Source organism: Crocodylus porosus, unplaced genomic scaffold, assembly GCF_001723895.1.
Source record: "Crocodylus porosus isolate Cpor-Errol unplaced genomic scaffold, CroPor_comp1, whole genome shotgun sequence".
Classification (NCBI taxonomy): domain Eukaryota; kingdom Metazoa; phylum Chordata; order Crocodylia; family Crocodylidae; genus Crocodylus; species Crocodylus porosus.
Window position 1 is genome coordinate 49,789,960 of NW_017728943.1, and position 16,273 is coordinate 49,806,232.

The 16,273-nt window shown below is 41.6% G+C and overlaps 1 protein-coding gene across 28 annotated transcripts in view; it reads left to right on the top strand.

The window, feature by feature from the left end:
* The window catches only part of NRXN1 (neurexin 1), a 1,194,206-nt gene that overhangs the window by 1,093,275 nt on the left and 84,658 nt on the right, over positions 1-16,273 (top strand). The window contains exon 1 of one of the 28 annotated variants that reach the window (XM_019549336.1): positions 13,425-13,518. The exons of the other annotated variants lie outside the window; for them this stretch is intronic. Coding sequence (XP_019404881.1) covers positions 13,486-13,518 — 33 coding nt within the window. The 5' untranslated portion in view covers positions 13,425-13,485. Of the gene's footprint in view, positions 1-13,424; positions 13,519-16,273 lie in introns of those variants that run through there. 28 annotated transcript variants of the gene reach the window in all.

Genomic DNA, 16,273 nt, shown 5'->3' on the forward strand with positions numbered 1-16,273 from the left:
TAGGACCACTACTGAATGGGCAAAAGCATTTGGTGACAGACAGGGGGGGACAAGGCTGAATTCCTCAAGGAGTTCTTTGTCTCAGTATTCCTAAACAAGGGGCAAGACAAGTCTCACAATGGGATCGTAGAGAGACAACAGCTCGGTGCCAGACTACCAAGTGTTGACCCTGAGATGTTGCAGAGTCACTTGAAAAGACTGGATGCATTTAAGTCGGTAGACCCGGATAAGCTCCATCCGAGGGTACTGAAGTCACTGGCTGATGTCATTGCACAGCTACTGGCAAGAATATTTGAGTACTCATGGAACATGGGCCAGGTCCCGGAGGACTGGAAAAGGGCCAATGTGGTCCCTATTTTCAAGAAAGGGAGGAAGGAGGATCCAGGCACCTGTAGGCCAATCAGTCTCACCTCCATCCTTGGCAAAGTCTTTGAAAAGATTATTAAGGCTCATATAAGTGAGAGCCCAGCAGGAAAAATTATGCTGAGGGGAAACCAGCACGGATTCATAGCAGGTAGATCATGCCTGGCTAATCTAGTCTCTTTTTATAACCAGGTTACAAAGCACTTAGATGCAGGAGAAGGGGTAGATATCATTTATTTAGACTTCAGGAAGGCCTTCGATACCATATCCCACTCCATACTGGTGAACAAATTAAGAGGCTGTGACTTGGTTGATTACACAGTCCAGTGGGTGACAAATTGGCTAGAGGGTTGTACCCAGAGAGTGGTGGTGGACGGGTCAGTATTGACCTGGAAGTACATGGGCAGTGGGGTCCCGCAGGACCAATACTCTTCAATGTCTTCATCAGTGACTTGGACGCGGGAGTGAAGTGTTCTCTATCCAAGTCTGTGGATGATACAAAACTGTGGGGAGAAGTGGACATACCAGAGGGCAGAAAACAACTACAGGCAGACCTGAACCAGTTGGATAAATGGGTAGAAAACAATAGAATGCGATTTAGCAAGGAGAAATGTAAAGTGCTGCACCTAGGGAAGAAAAATGTCCAGCACACCTACTGCCTAGGAAATGACCTGCTTGGCAGCACGGAAACAGAAAGGGATCTCAGAGTCCTAGTCCAAGATGAACATGAGTCGTCAGAGTGATGAAGTCATCAGCAAAGCTAACTGCACTTTACCGTGCATCAGCAGATGCATGACAAACAGAACCAAGGAGGTAATACTTCCCCTCTATCGGGCACTGGTCAGACCGCAGTTGGAATACTGTGTCCAGTTTTGGGTGCCACACTTTAAGAGGGATGTGGACAACCTAGAGAGGGTCCAAAGAAGGGCCACTCATATGGTTAAGGGCTTGCAGACCAAGCCCTACAAGGACAGACTGGGGCACCTGGACCTCTTCAACCTCCTCAGGAGAAGGTTGAGAGTCGACCTTGTGGCTGCCTATAAATTCATCGTGTGGGTGCAGAAGGGAATTGGTGAGGCTTTACTCATCAATGCGCCCCTGGGGGTCACAAAAATAATGGCCATAAGCTAGCAGAGAGCAGATTTAGACTGGACATTAGGAAGAACTTCTTCACAGTTAGAGTGGCCAAAATCTGGAATGGGCTCCCAAGGGAGGTGGTGCTCTCCCCTGCCCTGGGGGTCTTCAAGAGGAGGTTAGATAGGCATCTGGCTGGGGTCATCTGAACCCAGCACTCTTTCCTGTCTGTGCAGGGGGTTGGACTCGGTTATCTATTGAGGTCCCTTCTGACCCTAATGTCTATGAATCTATGAACTATTAATTTTCATAAAGGATCTCAGGCTTGTTAAAAAGCATTCAGTCTTTTCAACTTGTCAGGTCATTGGGGTTTACAACCTTCTGAACCTTGGAAATTCAATGCAAATGATCTCATATTTTTTCACTTAGATTTAGGCTTATTTGAGCTCACCATCCCTTCTGATCTCTAAGAGGTAATAAACAAAGGGCTTGATCCTGTTCTCAGTGAAATCAATGGAATACAATTTGTGTGATGAATGCCCACAGTCAGCTGCTTTGTGCAGTGCACTGTGGGGGTGACGCACCAAAATATAGACTCCTGTGTGGATCTGTGCTCCTCACTCATTGTCTGTGACATGAGTTTCTCTATTTGCCATCCCAGGTAGCGCCCTGTGCTTATATGCAACATTCCCTCTAAGGAGTAGCAGTCTGTGGGCGTGCCGCTTCGGTCTGTGAGTGCGCTGCTTTGGTCCCACCTCCCCTTTCTGGTGCAGTGTGAGACACTGACTAAAGGTAAGCTCTTCACTCCTCACCTGGGGCAGGAAGTGGGGGCTGGAGGCTGGCACAGGGTGCGCCAGCTCCAGGGAACTGCTCCACTCCCCTGCATTGCCTCAGGGAGAGAGGAGGCACGTGGTGTCAGGTCCAGGGAGTGGAGCACTTCCCTGGAGCCAGCAGAGCCTGTGGATCAGTTTCCTGGAGCCCACACCAGGCCCTGCCTCCATCCCTGCCTTGTCTCACCTTGGGGAGGAGCCACTGCCTGCCCTGAGTGAGGCTCCACCAACTCCAGGGAACTGCTCCATGGGCTCCGCTGGCTCCAGGGAACTGCTCCACTCCTCAGCCCTGACGCTGCATGCCTCCTTGCTCTCTGAGGCGATATGGGGGAGTGGAGCAGTTCCCCAGAGTTGGTGAAGCCCATGCCAGGTTCCCACTCCCACTCCCGCCTTGCCTCAGAGCTTACCTTCAGCTCCTCTCCCAGTGTGCAGCCTTGAAAAATCTGTGCGTGGCCAGACTTTTAGTTGTGTGTGGCCACCCACACACGCACCCTAGAGGGAACCTTGCTTGTGTGTACTGTCTGCTGTTTGTGAGTACCAAAATTTTCTTATGAAAGTGGTAGAAATGAGTGGGGGGTCAGTACAGTTAAGGACTTGGAACATATCCCTATTTGTTACATTGTAAAATGATTTATCTTTATGCAAATTTGAGTTATATGCTGTTTTCCAGGAACACATGTACATCATAAAGAGAGGGAAACCTGTACTCAATTAGTCAGCTCTGCAGTAAAGTGTAGATGCATCTTCATGTGTAGATGCACCCACTGAGCTATAGAGTAAGCCTCCCCCTTGCTTGGTCTTCTTTTGGCTTAATGAATCTTGGCTACTTAATGGGATGGCTTCATCAAGAAAGGCAAAGGTTGCCCTGAGCCTAGTCTGGCCTTATGGTAAGAACACTTTCCTGAGCAGTGAGAAAGAGAGTCCAGACAAGGAAGTACTAGATTTCAAGTTTTCCCACTTCCTGGCTATCCAACCTGTGGCATAAGTGCCACAAATAGCACAGGCAACCCCTGTGTGGGATTCAGATTAAGAATCTCATATTAATCAAAATGCATAATTTGAGGTTGCAGGGATTCATCTAACTGCCACTTAAGCCTGGAAGTGAAGTAAGATTGCAGACATAGCCCATTCTTCCCCACTTCCTCTTCGGTGGTCAGGGCTTTCCACCTCTTGCTATGCTGGCTGTTGTGAAACTGGACCCCAAGGTACTTAAATCATTCCTTCAGGGTATACTGACCTAAGTTATGTTCACTTTGCATTCTGTAACTTTGGTTAACTTTCCATTCTTCATGGTGGTGCCATCAAACATGCCGCACTTCACCAAGCACGTTGCCCCCTGAAGTGGAAGCATGGAATTACAACCTCACAAGCCGGCTACTTGGCACTCTTGCTCAGTAGTATCAATTAGCCAATACCAGGTGCTTTGTGAAAGTGGCTACACTGCTTCTAGTTTGAGGTCACCCATTCTGATCAATGCAGTGTGTGTCAGGATGCTGCTAGTAGGATTAGTAAGTATACTACATATATATAAACCTACTTTGGATTTGTGAATCATGGTTCCAGGTACACAGCTAAATTTTAATGAGATAATACACAGTATCACCCTAGCAGTGACAATATCCCTGTTTGAATCTGGACTTGAGCCAATAAATCCTGTCTTTATGTAATAGACTTCTGGAGTTGAAGGATTTTTGCCTGTGAAAATTGGCATCTTTATGGAGATACAAAAATGTAATGAATCTTTGCAAATAATTTGCAAATAATTGTAATTCTGGATTATCTTTAATTAATGAGGAATAGGCATAATACCTCCAGAGGCTTGGAATGCTGTTTTGTGATTTTGTCACAAATTATCTTTAATTTCTCCACTGGAGGATTATTTATCTTTCCCTGCTCCCCACGCTCATAAAGTAGAGACTTTCAGATTGTCTCTACTTTATGGCTCCTTTGTAAATTTGATCTACTTATTAGCAAGATTTCTTCTGCAGATGGTCAGCTTTAAGCATTAACATTAGGGCTAGAACAACTTTTAATTTTAGCTTTTTTATAATATTTAGGTGCTTGCCTCTAATTCTTTAGACTAAATATGGATAGTCAAAAAGCCCGAAGCAGAATCAATTCAATCTTCACAGGTTTCTATAAGCTGCATAGCTTGGACCGATAACAAACTTATCTGACATTCACTTTTCAGCTGGGAAAAGCAGCCAGATGCCTGCACTGGCCCAGGCCAGAAGACAGAGTTGGGAGCTACAGCATACCTCCCAACCTGCTGGCCACAGCAAGACCAGCCAATTGGGGCCATCCCCTATTGGCTGCCCAGCACATCCCCCCCCGCTGTCCCTCCACAGCAGGTTGAGGAGCACGCTGTCCAGGTGTCAGCCCAGTTGAGGGAGTCTATACCTCAGGGGGTTTCCGTCAGCTGGACCTAGGGTCCCCCAAGCCCTGGTCTGCCCTGCCCCGGGGAGCTAAGGGAAATCCCCCTCCCTCCCTTCTCTGGTGTAGTCTGGCTGCTGCTCAGCTCTCCCAGCAGGTGGGAGATGGGAGGAGTCCCCCAGGCTGGATCCCTGCCCATGCAGATGGGCATGAGGGCACAGGGGAACCCCAGCCTTAGGGGACTTCCCCTATCCTGGGGCTGCTCTGCCCCAAAGAGCCAAGCTCAGTATAGCTATTTGGCTCAGCTCCTGCCACAGGTGGGACAGTGAAGCAGTCTCTCAGGCTGGGCAGCCATAGGCATCAAGCCCCAGGGACTTCTTCTCCTTCTCGGCTGTGGCAGTGGCAGAGCTAAGCAGTCACACTGATGGTGGTGGTGGGGAGAGGATTCGCCTTGGCTTCCTGGGCTACCCCAGGCATAAGGGTGGAGGAAACCTCTGGGGGACCCCAGGGCAGGGGAAGCCTCTGAAGGTAGCAGCTTCCCTACATGAGCAGATGCTCTGGGGGCACTAGCTGGGGGAACTGTTCCCTCCTTCTGACTTGGGACAGCTCTGTGACAGCCTAAGGGACAGGGCCAGCTAGGTGCTAGGCTTGAGCAAGAGCAACAAAATGTGAATCGTGTTCCAGCAGGCTGTCTTGCAAGGGGGGTGGGGTTGCGGGGGAGGTACAAAGCATCCTGGGATGCTGGGGGACTGAGACCTAACTTTGTGTTGGGAGGGGATCTTGGACAGAAGTTCGATAGACCAGTTTAATCTAAATTAGTTATGTCTGATACTACATCTATCCAGGTCTATCTTAAACTAGGTTTGGCCATTTTAAAACCAGTCAGTGAGTACTGATCGTCTGTTCTGTTACAGGTTTAAACTAGTTTCCAATTGCTTATACTGGTTTATGTGTAATTTCTGTCTCTAGCTTTAGGACACCGAGGGAGCTTATAGTACTTGAAAGCCAATCAGATTCACCCCACATTTTATTTTATACAGAAAATGTTTACAAGGATATTTCACGGATACAAAATACAAAGCTTGCTGATCTGATTCCAAAGAGCCAGACATAGATTTTGTTACATGTAACATTAGCAGTTGCTACTATTTAAGTAATATATTGCTTGCAAATGAGTACTTATTGTTAACCTAGTCAAGCGTGAAGAATCAGAAAAGGATAAGAAATGTAATTTATGCAAGGAACTGAAACAAAATAAATATGTGTTATGTAATTAATACAATAACTGTGTACCATCCAGTATTCCTGTATATTGTATTTAGGGCTGTCTGGCAAGTTAATTAACCAGGCATATTAGGTTTACTTAGTAATAAAGAAGGAGAAAGAAAGAAAAAAATAGGAAGGTAGGAGGAAAGATGAATAGATAAGAGGAAAAGAGAAAAATAAATAAAATATGAATGCCTAGCTAGTGAACTGTTTTATGTATTCCTTGGCAGGAAGGATGTCAGAACCAAAGTAAGTTGTCATCTGTTAGCTCCAAATAAGACTATGATATGATCCAAATTATGGTATCTTGAGAGGTTTTTTTTTTTTCTCCCCAGAGCAAGTCTCCTGCTTCTATTTGGTTAAAGAAGACCAGTGGTATACAGCTTTTCTTTTAATGATTTCTATCACTGTCAAGGCTGTTCTTCCTAAGATATATGAGAATAGAGGTATCTCCATGCAAGCCTGATAGGCACAGTCTTGTTGACAGTGAGATGGAAAAGTTATATCTCTGGGAGTGAGATTACAGACTTCCTGCCAGAAGGGGGTGATTTTGTCACAGGTGCAGAGTATGCTAAGTGTTATAGAGATGATGGAAGGTGTTGACATGAACATTTATTTTTCAGAGTTTGTTAGTTTTGCTTAGCAGAATCTTGCAGAAGTATCCATTGGTAGAGTAAAGCAGCCCATTTGACTTCATCCCAAATCTTGTCCCAGTTCTTTGCCAGTGAAGTAAGGTTAAATTTTTCATTGCAGTTTTCTCTGGCTAGGAGTGAATTTTTGTACAAGTAGTTATAAAGTTATGAAGCTAACAATAGCAATAACCAGCAAAAGTAGTAGTGACCCTGAGGTTGACAAATACATTATACAGGCAAGGAAGTGCAGGTAATTGAGAAAATAGACCAGCTGGTCAAAAGGGGGGATGTGAGTCTTGAATCTGGAATTTCATTTTACTTTGGAAAAACTTGGAAGTGTATAGGTAGAATTATATTCCTTTCACATTTATAATGACATGTACAAGCTTTGTGAATGTACTTAAATTTGTAAAGTATTTATGCCTAACTTAACCATTTGTACATACTCACTCATGTACATATGTAAATATATACTTATGCAGGCTAAGAATCATTAGACTTTCTTTGCTGTATCTTACACAATGTGAAACTGCAATATTTGTGGGCACAGAAGTTAACTATGTGAAAATGGAGTATTTGTTGCTCCCACTACTTTGTTTATGCAAGGCCATTAGAGACGCAAGAATTTAGATGCAACTGAAAGGTGGATACAGCTTTTGTAGGCACAAATTCTATCCACAGAAATGAAGTTATCAAAGGACCGAGAAACCTGCTGCCTCCCCAGCTGCAGAGCACATCACTGCATACCATCCTAGTGCTTTTGAGGTGCTCCATCCAGGGGATGCAGCAGTGGGCTATATGTATATCTGTGGCTGAAACACTCCAATTCTGAAACGTTTCAAATTGCAGCAGGTTTGAAACACTTCAAAAGTCATGTCTGTCCATGGTAGAAGTGGACTTAAGTCCTTAACTATGAATCTATTCCAACCTGCTCTGGCCCTTAAGAAACCATCTCTGAAATGTAGAATATGAGTTAGTTTTCCCTTCCTTCTTCCTGGTTTTTTTTTTTCCTAATTGGTTTGAAGGGTAAGATGACTGAGTGTTAAAGAAGTAGACTTGAATTGGGTGAAAATGAATCATACTTCGTCACCTCAGTTTACTTAAACACCTAATAGGTGAAATAGAATCTGGCCCTGTCTTTCTTTATATATATAGCATATGTGTATTTATATCAAATCTCATCAGGTTTGACTTAATCTCTCTTTCCTCAGACATATCTGAACTGGATTCCATGCAGTCAACTGTGTAGGTCTTAGAGGCGTGACTTTCAAAATGATATTCCTTTCTGCTCTGCGTATGTTAAAAATGTTACCACTTTTTTTCTAAATGCATAGATTTTCTCCTAAGTCCTTTGCCAAAATAGTCCTTTGCCCCAGTGCCATGAAATGTGCTGTGCACTACTTGCATGGGTGAACATGTTTTCATTGGTCTCTTGAATACATGGACTCTGGTTTGGCAAATTATTTAAGCATGTGCATAACCTTCAACTCCTGAGAGGTTATGGTTAAATTAAGCATTCTGTTTAACTGCCTTGTTGTATTGGGAATGTATAGTTTTACTTTGGAATAAAAGCCGGTTCATAAATCTTATATATTATAATAACTGTATAATTATTTGGTAAGATGTATGCATTGTACACATGAAATAAACACAAAAATGAGAAAAAAAATCCCTGAAAGAGGATGAGTAGAAGAATGGAGAGAGCCCTTATTATCATGGATCACAAAGCGTAAAGGTCAAACACTGATAAGTGTGAAGGCTAAACTACTATGTGAATCTTTCTATTTTTAATGAGACAGAATTCACACAAGACAGACAGAGTCTGTACCAGTGGTTCACGACCTTTTTAGACTCAAGGCACCCTTCATTACTCGAAGCACCCATTCATAACTGTGAATTAAGCAGCACCCCATTTTAAAAAGTAATTTATTTATTACAGTGCCTATGTTCTGGCAGTGAGGATGAGGGAGAGGCTTTGAAGGGAGAGCTTGAGTCTACATTTATCTTATTTCCTCACATCTGGAGCCCAGGTCTGCCCTCATCTTGCTTGTCTCCTCACACTTCTTGCAACGTTCTTCAAAAGATCTCCCAGCACCCTGGTTGACAATCATGGGTCTATATGGTTTATGGTTTGACCAGTGAGGCAGCTAGTAAGAGGTGTCCTTTGATACTGATACTATGCGTCCATTGGCACTTTCAGGCAAATGTAACAGAAAGATATTAAAACTATGAATATACAATATATACATGACAGCTTATGTATTTCTGATTCAGTTAGTCTGTCAAGTGTACCTCTGCCCTACCTTCTGCCCTTAAGATCTATTATCCTTCTTCCACATGATAAAGATTACCACATTTACCCATTCACTGGTTAAATTAACACCATACAGGATGGTATGTTGTTATTATTAATGGAGACACCATAATATGAAGCTACAAAAACCCTTGTCTCAAGTGATACAGGTAGTTAAGTTTGGCCATGAGAGGCTTAGTACTGAGAAATGTGTCTAATAATTGTTGTGTAAAAAGCATATTAAGCTATTCAGATCTGGACCACTTAAAATCCACGTCTGCAGTTAACATTCTAACTTCGTATTATTTATATCAAGGCTGTCCAACTTCTCAGTGCTTGGAGGTCACACACCATGTGAGCTGCAAGTTGTGGGGCCACACTCTGCTTAGTGGCTTGCCCTGTGGGCAGCTCCCCACTCCACTGTGCAGGCAGCCCCAGGCCCATTGCAAAGGTCCAGAGGGGAGATCTCAGAGCAGCAGATTTTTTGGCAGACAGGGTTCTTTGGGTAAATGTGATACCTTTTATTAGCACAGCTAAATATTTGGGGGAAATGTTCTTTGCACGCTTTCGGGCACAAACACCCTTCTTGAGGCATAAGGAGAGTCTGCTGTTGTTTTGTGTTCTCCTGAAAAAACAGTAGACTCTCCCTATGCCTGAAGAAAGGTGCTTGTGCCTAAAAGCTTGCAAATTACAATTGTTCCACCTATTACAGTATTGCCAACCCCACCATGTCAAAACTCATGAGAGAAATTTAAAAATCAAGAGATCTGGAATTGTAAATCATGAGATGCTATTTTTGAAGTGTGTGTGTGTTGGGGGGGGGGATATTTGTGAAGGTATGGGGGGCTGTGGGTAAGTGCGTGGGGTTTGGAGCCCAGGGAAGTGGGATCCCTGCACACCTTGGCAGGATGTGGGATACTGTGGGTCAGGAGTGAGGGACAGCAGCAGGGCTGGGGGGGCTGTGGCTTGGGAATGAGGGACACATATATGCACACAGACAGACAGCCGCCCATGGCTCTGTTGCATGACTCATCCCGGCCCCTGCCGCACTCCCTCCCTCACTGCGGGGGTCTCAGTCTTCCCCCTCCCACCCCTTCCCTCTCCCCCTGCTCCTCCACAGACTTACCAGCTTGACGCTCTCTACACATGCCAGAAGAAAAAATCCTGAGATTTGATCTTTCAGGAGATCATGAGTCAGAGTTAATTTGACTTGGAAATTGGGAGTCTCATGATTTTTTCTTGAGACTTAGCATTACTGTATTTAGCTGGTCTAATAAGAGATTTCACATTTACCCAAAGAACCGTGTCTGCCTATGTCCTTAGATCAACATGGCTACAACCAACACCCTGGAAACATGGCAGATTTTTGGAGCACTATCCAATGAACTAAGTGAGGCAGAAATCAACATTCATCGCTGGGTGCTCCTCCTGCTACACTCCACATCCAGCTCCCATCTATTCATGGAAGATCCATATGCCTGTCCACAGGAACTAGGGAATTCCAGTCCTTTGTAAGGAAGGGCATGATTTGCCCTGAATGGAAATGTAGAAAACATTTGCCACTGAGATTTTTTTCCAGAAGATACCAAAATACGTGAGGTCCAAGTCCAGTGGGTCTTTCCAATTTTTGCTGGCCTTTCCTAAAAGAAAACAAGATCACAAAAACAAATAGAAAGAAAAAAATTATGGTTTGGCCATTATATACCTATCCATGCTCCTCAGATTCTATTTCTTCTCCAAAACAATGCTCTCAGGCTTTGTCTGAAGACTAAAATGAAAGCACAGAGGTGCATAACTCGGCAGGGACTATGCCCTAATCTCTGCCCTGTGGCAAACTGAACCCAGTGGCAGTTTACAAGTTAACAATAGCAACACTTGCACACAAGCCACACAGCATGTCCTTTGGCATGAGAGATGCCCAAGATGTTCAAGCAAAAAACCTTGGCCTCACCCCAAGCTCGGTGGATTTATTCAAATAGCAATAGTGCTCCATAATAGTAATTCATTCATCCTTTTTTCCTACCTAGCTCCATTGTTGCGATTTTTTTTTTTTGCAGTCCACGGCTTGAGGAAGGCTCTAGATAGGTATACAAGCTTCTAATTAAATTATTGAATGCTCTACAAATGATGAGCTAATTTCTACTCATATTTGAACATACACAGCCAACTTTGCATGGTTTGTAAGGAAAGGAGTTGGCTTTAAAAGTAGGACATTGGAAAGATTACTCTTACAAAGTCCAAAGAAGCTGGTACTTCACTGATAAATGTGCATTTATTGTGTACTGGGAATATACAGAAATACCATGCTTTTCTGGATTTTTCTGGACTTTAGAAGCTGGGAAAGGTCAATATAATGCATGAGTATGTGTATATGTGGATAAATGCAGGCAAGATTCTTTGGATAGATGTGATACATTTATTAGACAACTAGTTGGGGAGAAGTTCTTTGCAAGCTTTCAGGTACAAACACCCTTCCTTAGGTATTAGGATACTGCTGATGTTGCCTTCTCCAAGGTAGAAAAGAAGCTAAAGTCAACAAGAAGTCTGTGAAGATGCAAATGAGTGGAAGTTTGGAAGACAAAGGGTAGAGATGGGATGGGAAAGAAATGTATAAAGGAAAACAAGCAGTCAGCTAACAGGCAGGTTGTCTGGTGTGTTAGATGTCAGGCAGGTTGTAATGGGCCATAAATCCAATGGCTGTATTAAGTCTATGATTTTTTGTATCCAGTAGATTTATGAAGTGATGTTTGTAGGCTCATCTACAAAAGGTGCCCTGCAAGTTCCCCTAAATGGCTCTGCAGCTCCTAAATTCCTAATGTGTGAGAGCGTTGATTAAATTCATATCTAAAATCATGTTTTTGAGGAGAGTATGGACCTGATCCTGCAATGTTTTGAGCAGTTGCAGCTGCTACTTGAAAGCTTTAAAGAGTAGGTATGTTCTTATTAAAGAGAGAGTTGTGCTTAAACAAGAAGTTGCATTAAATTATATATACCAATCTCACAACCCCTCCCTAACTCCTCTAGAAATTAGAAGGGAAAAAACTGCTCAGTGAGTAATGAAATGTGCGACACTAAGCAACAATAAACAGAGATGTCTGGGGGGGCAGGGGGAGGTTGTTCAAACCTACTTATCTTCTCTGAGCTTTTGTTAAAGTAATTACTAAGTTAATTTTACCTTTCTTTTTCCAGAGCTCACTTGTCTTCTTTCTTACTGCAGAGGTTCATTATTCTAAGTAGTTTTGAGTGATTCTAAAAAAAGCCCTAACGGAGAGGGTGATAGGCACTTGATGACATTAACCCCTGAAGCTGTCATGATGACTCCTTATACTAGGGCAAAAACTCTCGAAGTGAACATTTATATTGCATAGAGGCCAATACATTCAGAAATGTGTTACTTTAAAAGGTAACTTTCACTATGCCTGGTGTTCAAATTCATGTGTTTATTTACTTATTTGGTTGTGTATGTTTTGGCTACAAGACACCATAATATTTTAACAAGTAACCTTCTTTGTCAAGGCTGATATAACCATTTCATATGCCTTGAAGAACTGTGCAGTATATCTGTTGTTGTAGTATGATCAATGAGAGCAGATGTACTTTAGAAAAGGTTTCCATATGGTAGCCCAGATGTGCATTCCCTCTTTATGCAAGAATTATTGTCACGTTCACAGTAAGGGCAATATTAAAGTAAATAAGTCTGTTTCATGTGGCAAATATATAATAATTCTTCAATCTCATTCATATATATATAATTTTAGAGGTTTTGGAAAAGAAGGCAGCTCTACATTTTGTTGTTGTCTATATTTGAGACGGAAGGCTTGTATTTTGGAGGCTTAAATACTTTTAAAGTTAGCAGCTCTCATTAGCAAAAGAGCATAATAATGCCTTTCCTAATATTGCATAATTGTCTTTTCAGAATCATCATATAAAAATACTCATTATAAACGTGATGTACAAAAATGTCATTCATAGCTTGGAAGTAAAATTATAATTACAGTTGTAGGGCTCTGAGGCGGTTCCATATAGAGAGCTGCATGCTAATTGCACAGTTTAACGTTGCTAATTTAATCTAAAGCAAAAGCATACAAATCAGCTGAAGAGAAATAAATCAAAATATTGTAAAAGAGTCGGTTAGGAGAGAAATCATTACAACCCGCCCCCCACACCCTTCCTCCCCTCCTTTGCTTTAATCTCATTAGGTTAGAGCATAAAAGGATGCAGACAGTCTTCCTCATAAAATGGAATCATACAGTGCAGACATGAAATCGCACCATCTCTTTGCGTCTGCAATCAAGTATTAGAGAAGCAGCAGGCTGGTCTCCCCAAACTGTGCTAGATTGGTACTTGGTGGTGATGCACAGCACTTCTAATCTGCAGAACAAACTGCAGCATCTCTTCCTGCAGCAGTGTGTCAGCCATTGGCTTTCCCATGACACGTGACAGATGGAGCCTTCTCTGTGTCTTTTCTCGCCCATCTGTGTGCAGGGCACTGATAGGCCGGGCTGATGCGCAGGCAATTTATCATCTTGATCTCCCACTGAGTCAGGGAGCTCTCCTGTCACCAGTATTGATTTCAGAGGATGGACTAAATTTCCTAGGATTTCCATTAAGAATTAAGAAAAAAGCTATAAGCACGCAGGGTAGCCAGGCAGACATGGATATGAGATGGCACTGTGAAACCTCTCAGGTAGCTTCTTCTATCACAGCCGATGCAGAGCACAGGCTAAGCACTGCAGCATGCAGGGTTTAAGATACCATTAGTCTAACAGCAAAATAAAAAAGGCATTTGCACTGATTACTAAAAATGACTTAAAAAAATTGAAAATATGTCTCCTTGGAGATTGCATGTAATTAATATGGAGATGAAATTTCTGCACGATATATGTTAAATGTAGAAGGGCTTTTGATTTTTTTTCCAAGAAAATGATGCTTTATACCCAGAGCATGGATGCTTCATTTTTTTCTGCTGCTTTTTAAGCCACAGAAATTTTTTTTAAGCATGTTTGCTACAAAGGAATAAAAGGGGTGGGGGGTGGAAATTAAGATGACTCCAATAAAAGCATGAATAAAAACTGCTTCAAATAGTTGCCAGGCTGTTTTGTTGTTAATAACCTAGTAATTATTTTTGCTAAGAAATGCTTAAACCCTGACCATGCATGCTTTTTTTTTTGTTTTGGCAAAGAATGTGCTTGTGTGTGTGTGTGTGTGTGTGTATTTTGTTTTGCTTTTTTATTATTATTACTGAGCATTTGCACAACTGGAATTTCTGTGACTTACATGCATGTTTTGATAACAGAAAATGCATACGAATGAATGACTAAATCTGATTAACAAATATTTAATGATATGTAATGCAAAATATACTCATTTTTTAAAAACTAATTCATTCTACTCATATAGAAGGTAAATAACTGCATGCTTATGACAATGAAGGTGTCTGTGTATTTTAAAAGATCGTGTTTATTTGCTCATTTCTAACATCAAAAGGAAAGATTTTTTTTATTAACAAGCCTCAAAGACATCTGCTTTAAAATAACATTGATAATAAGGTTGCCATAATACTTGTAAACAAGCAATACGGGGCGGGGGTTTGTGTGTGTGTGCGTGCATATGTGTGCATGCATGCATGTGTGTGCGTGTGTGTGCGTGCAAACACAGAGCTCCTTTGGGGAATAATGTGTTCCCTGGTCGGTCCATGTATTCCACAACAAGAGTGAATATAACTTGGCACTATAGAGCCTACATGCACCATGGGAATTAGCAAAATCAGGGCTGTTACCAGATGGGAGAATTGTATCTGTAGTGAGTAAAGACAATAGATGAGGGAGGAGTAGAGTGGATAGGAGTGGCATAGGGGCTTTTAAAAAAAGGAAATAGCAACCTCTGTGCGAGTATATTTTCTTATTATTACACAGATAGTAAAAGGATAAAGCATCTCTTGAAAACTTGTTTTCTTTCCAATTAGTAGAGAATATAGTTAGAAAAAAGAAATGTCCCGAGTCAGTGTCCTAAATGAAGTTTTGCATTTTTTGTCATGATATGTTTATGAAAATGTTATGTAGTGTATTGTCTCTCAACTTTCTTAATCTTGTAGATAGTAGTGATGTGATTGAATGGAAACACCAGTTTTGGCATACGTCTTACACTGTAAATCTCACAAACTGAGTAACTGGATTTCCTTAAACATTTTTTCTGTCCTTTCTTTCGCATACACATTTACACATATTAAAATGCTCATTTATACTATAATTTTTATTTAATCGTTCATTGTTAACTCTAACCTTGTTTTCTTTTCTCATCTTGTCTGAGATGAATAATAATTTCTGTAATCTTTGCATTACCTCACTTCCAAGAGCTGTGGCCTTTTGACGTATGAGACCACAGTTCAAGTTGAGTTTGTAAACTTGGTAATATGAATTTGCCATTCCCAGCTCAAACTCCCTAATAGTCTTCTGCATCAGCTAGGCATCATACATAATTTGAAACAGCTGACAGCCTTTGCTTAAAAGAAGCTTAGGGTTGAGCCAGCATGGAAATTGAATTGCCTCTCAACTCCCTAATAATGATTCCTCCAGGTCAGTACATAAGTAATTGCCAGGGCAACCTGAGGAATTGTCCATTAAATCTGCCTAAATTGTAACTATACTGTGGAGAGATCTATCCAGATAACTTATACATTTCAGCGGTGTTTCCATTTGCTTGGTAGAAGGAATGCTAGAGTTATGAAAATCCCCAAAAAATCATCTGTCAGTCTGAACAATTTATTTTAAAAATGGTTATAAACTGGCACTGGGAAAGTTTTACTCAAATGCTTCTAAAAACAAAGAAGCATAGATATCTTGATGTAGATTATATGCTGAAGCACTTTGCTATATAGAGTTTTTGTATCTAAAACCTTGACACTAAATGGTGAAAAAAACCCAGAATTAATACTCCCTGCTTTCTACTTCTTGATGTACTTGTGAATTTAAAGTAGTGCATTAACCAGTCAAAGTTAGTATATACCTGAGAAGATGAAGTAGATGAGCAACTATACCTTTAAGTCAGGAATCAGTATAATACAGGAATTTGGAAAAGACAAACAGCCTAAGGACAATGTTTAAAAACTTAACTATGCTTCAGGACTTTGAATAATGCTGATTAAGCCAGAAATCCTAGTCACAGCCAGGGAGGACATTCAGTTTTTGTTTTTCCCTCATTTTTGACCTTGTGCATTTGAGTTGGTATGAAAAGTTAATAATTTTCAGAATGGTTTTGCTGTGGGATAGTATACAGTAGACACAGAAAATTCTTTGTTTCAAAAGAAAAGTTATGTGCATTTAGCACGAAAAAGAAGAACATCCGAAATAACATAAATAAACAAATGCAAAACATGCAATAAATGATTTCAAATTAGCGGCTATACTAATGATTAGTGTTGATATACCAATGATGATTTGACT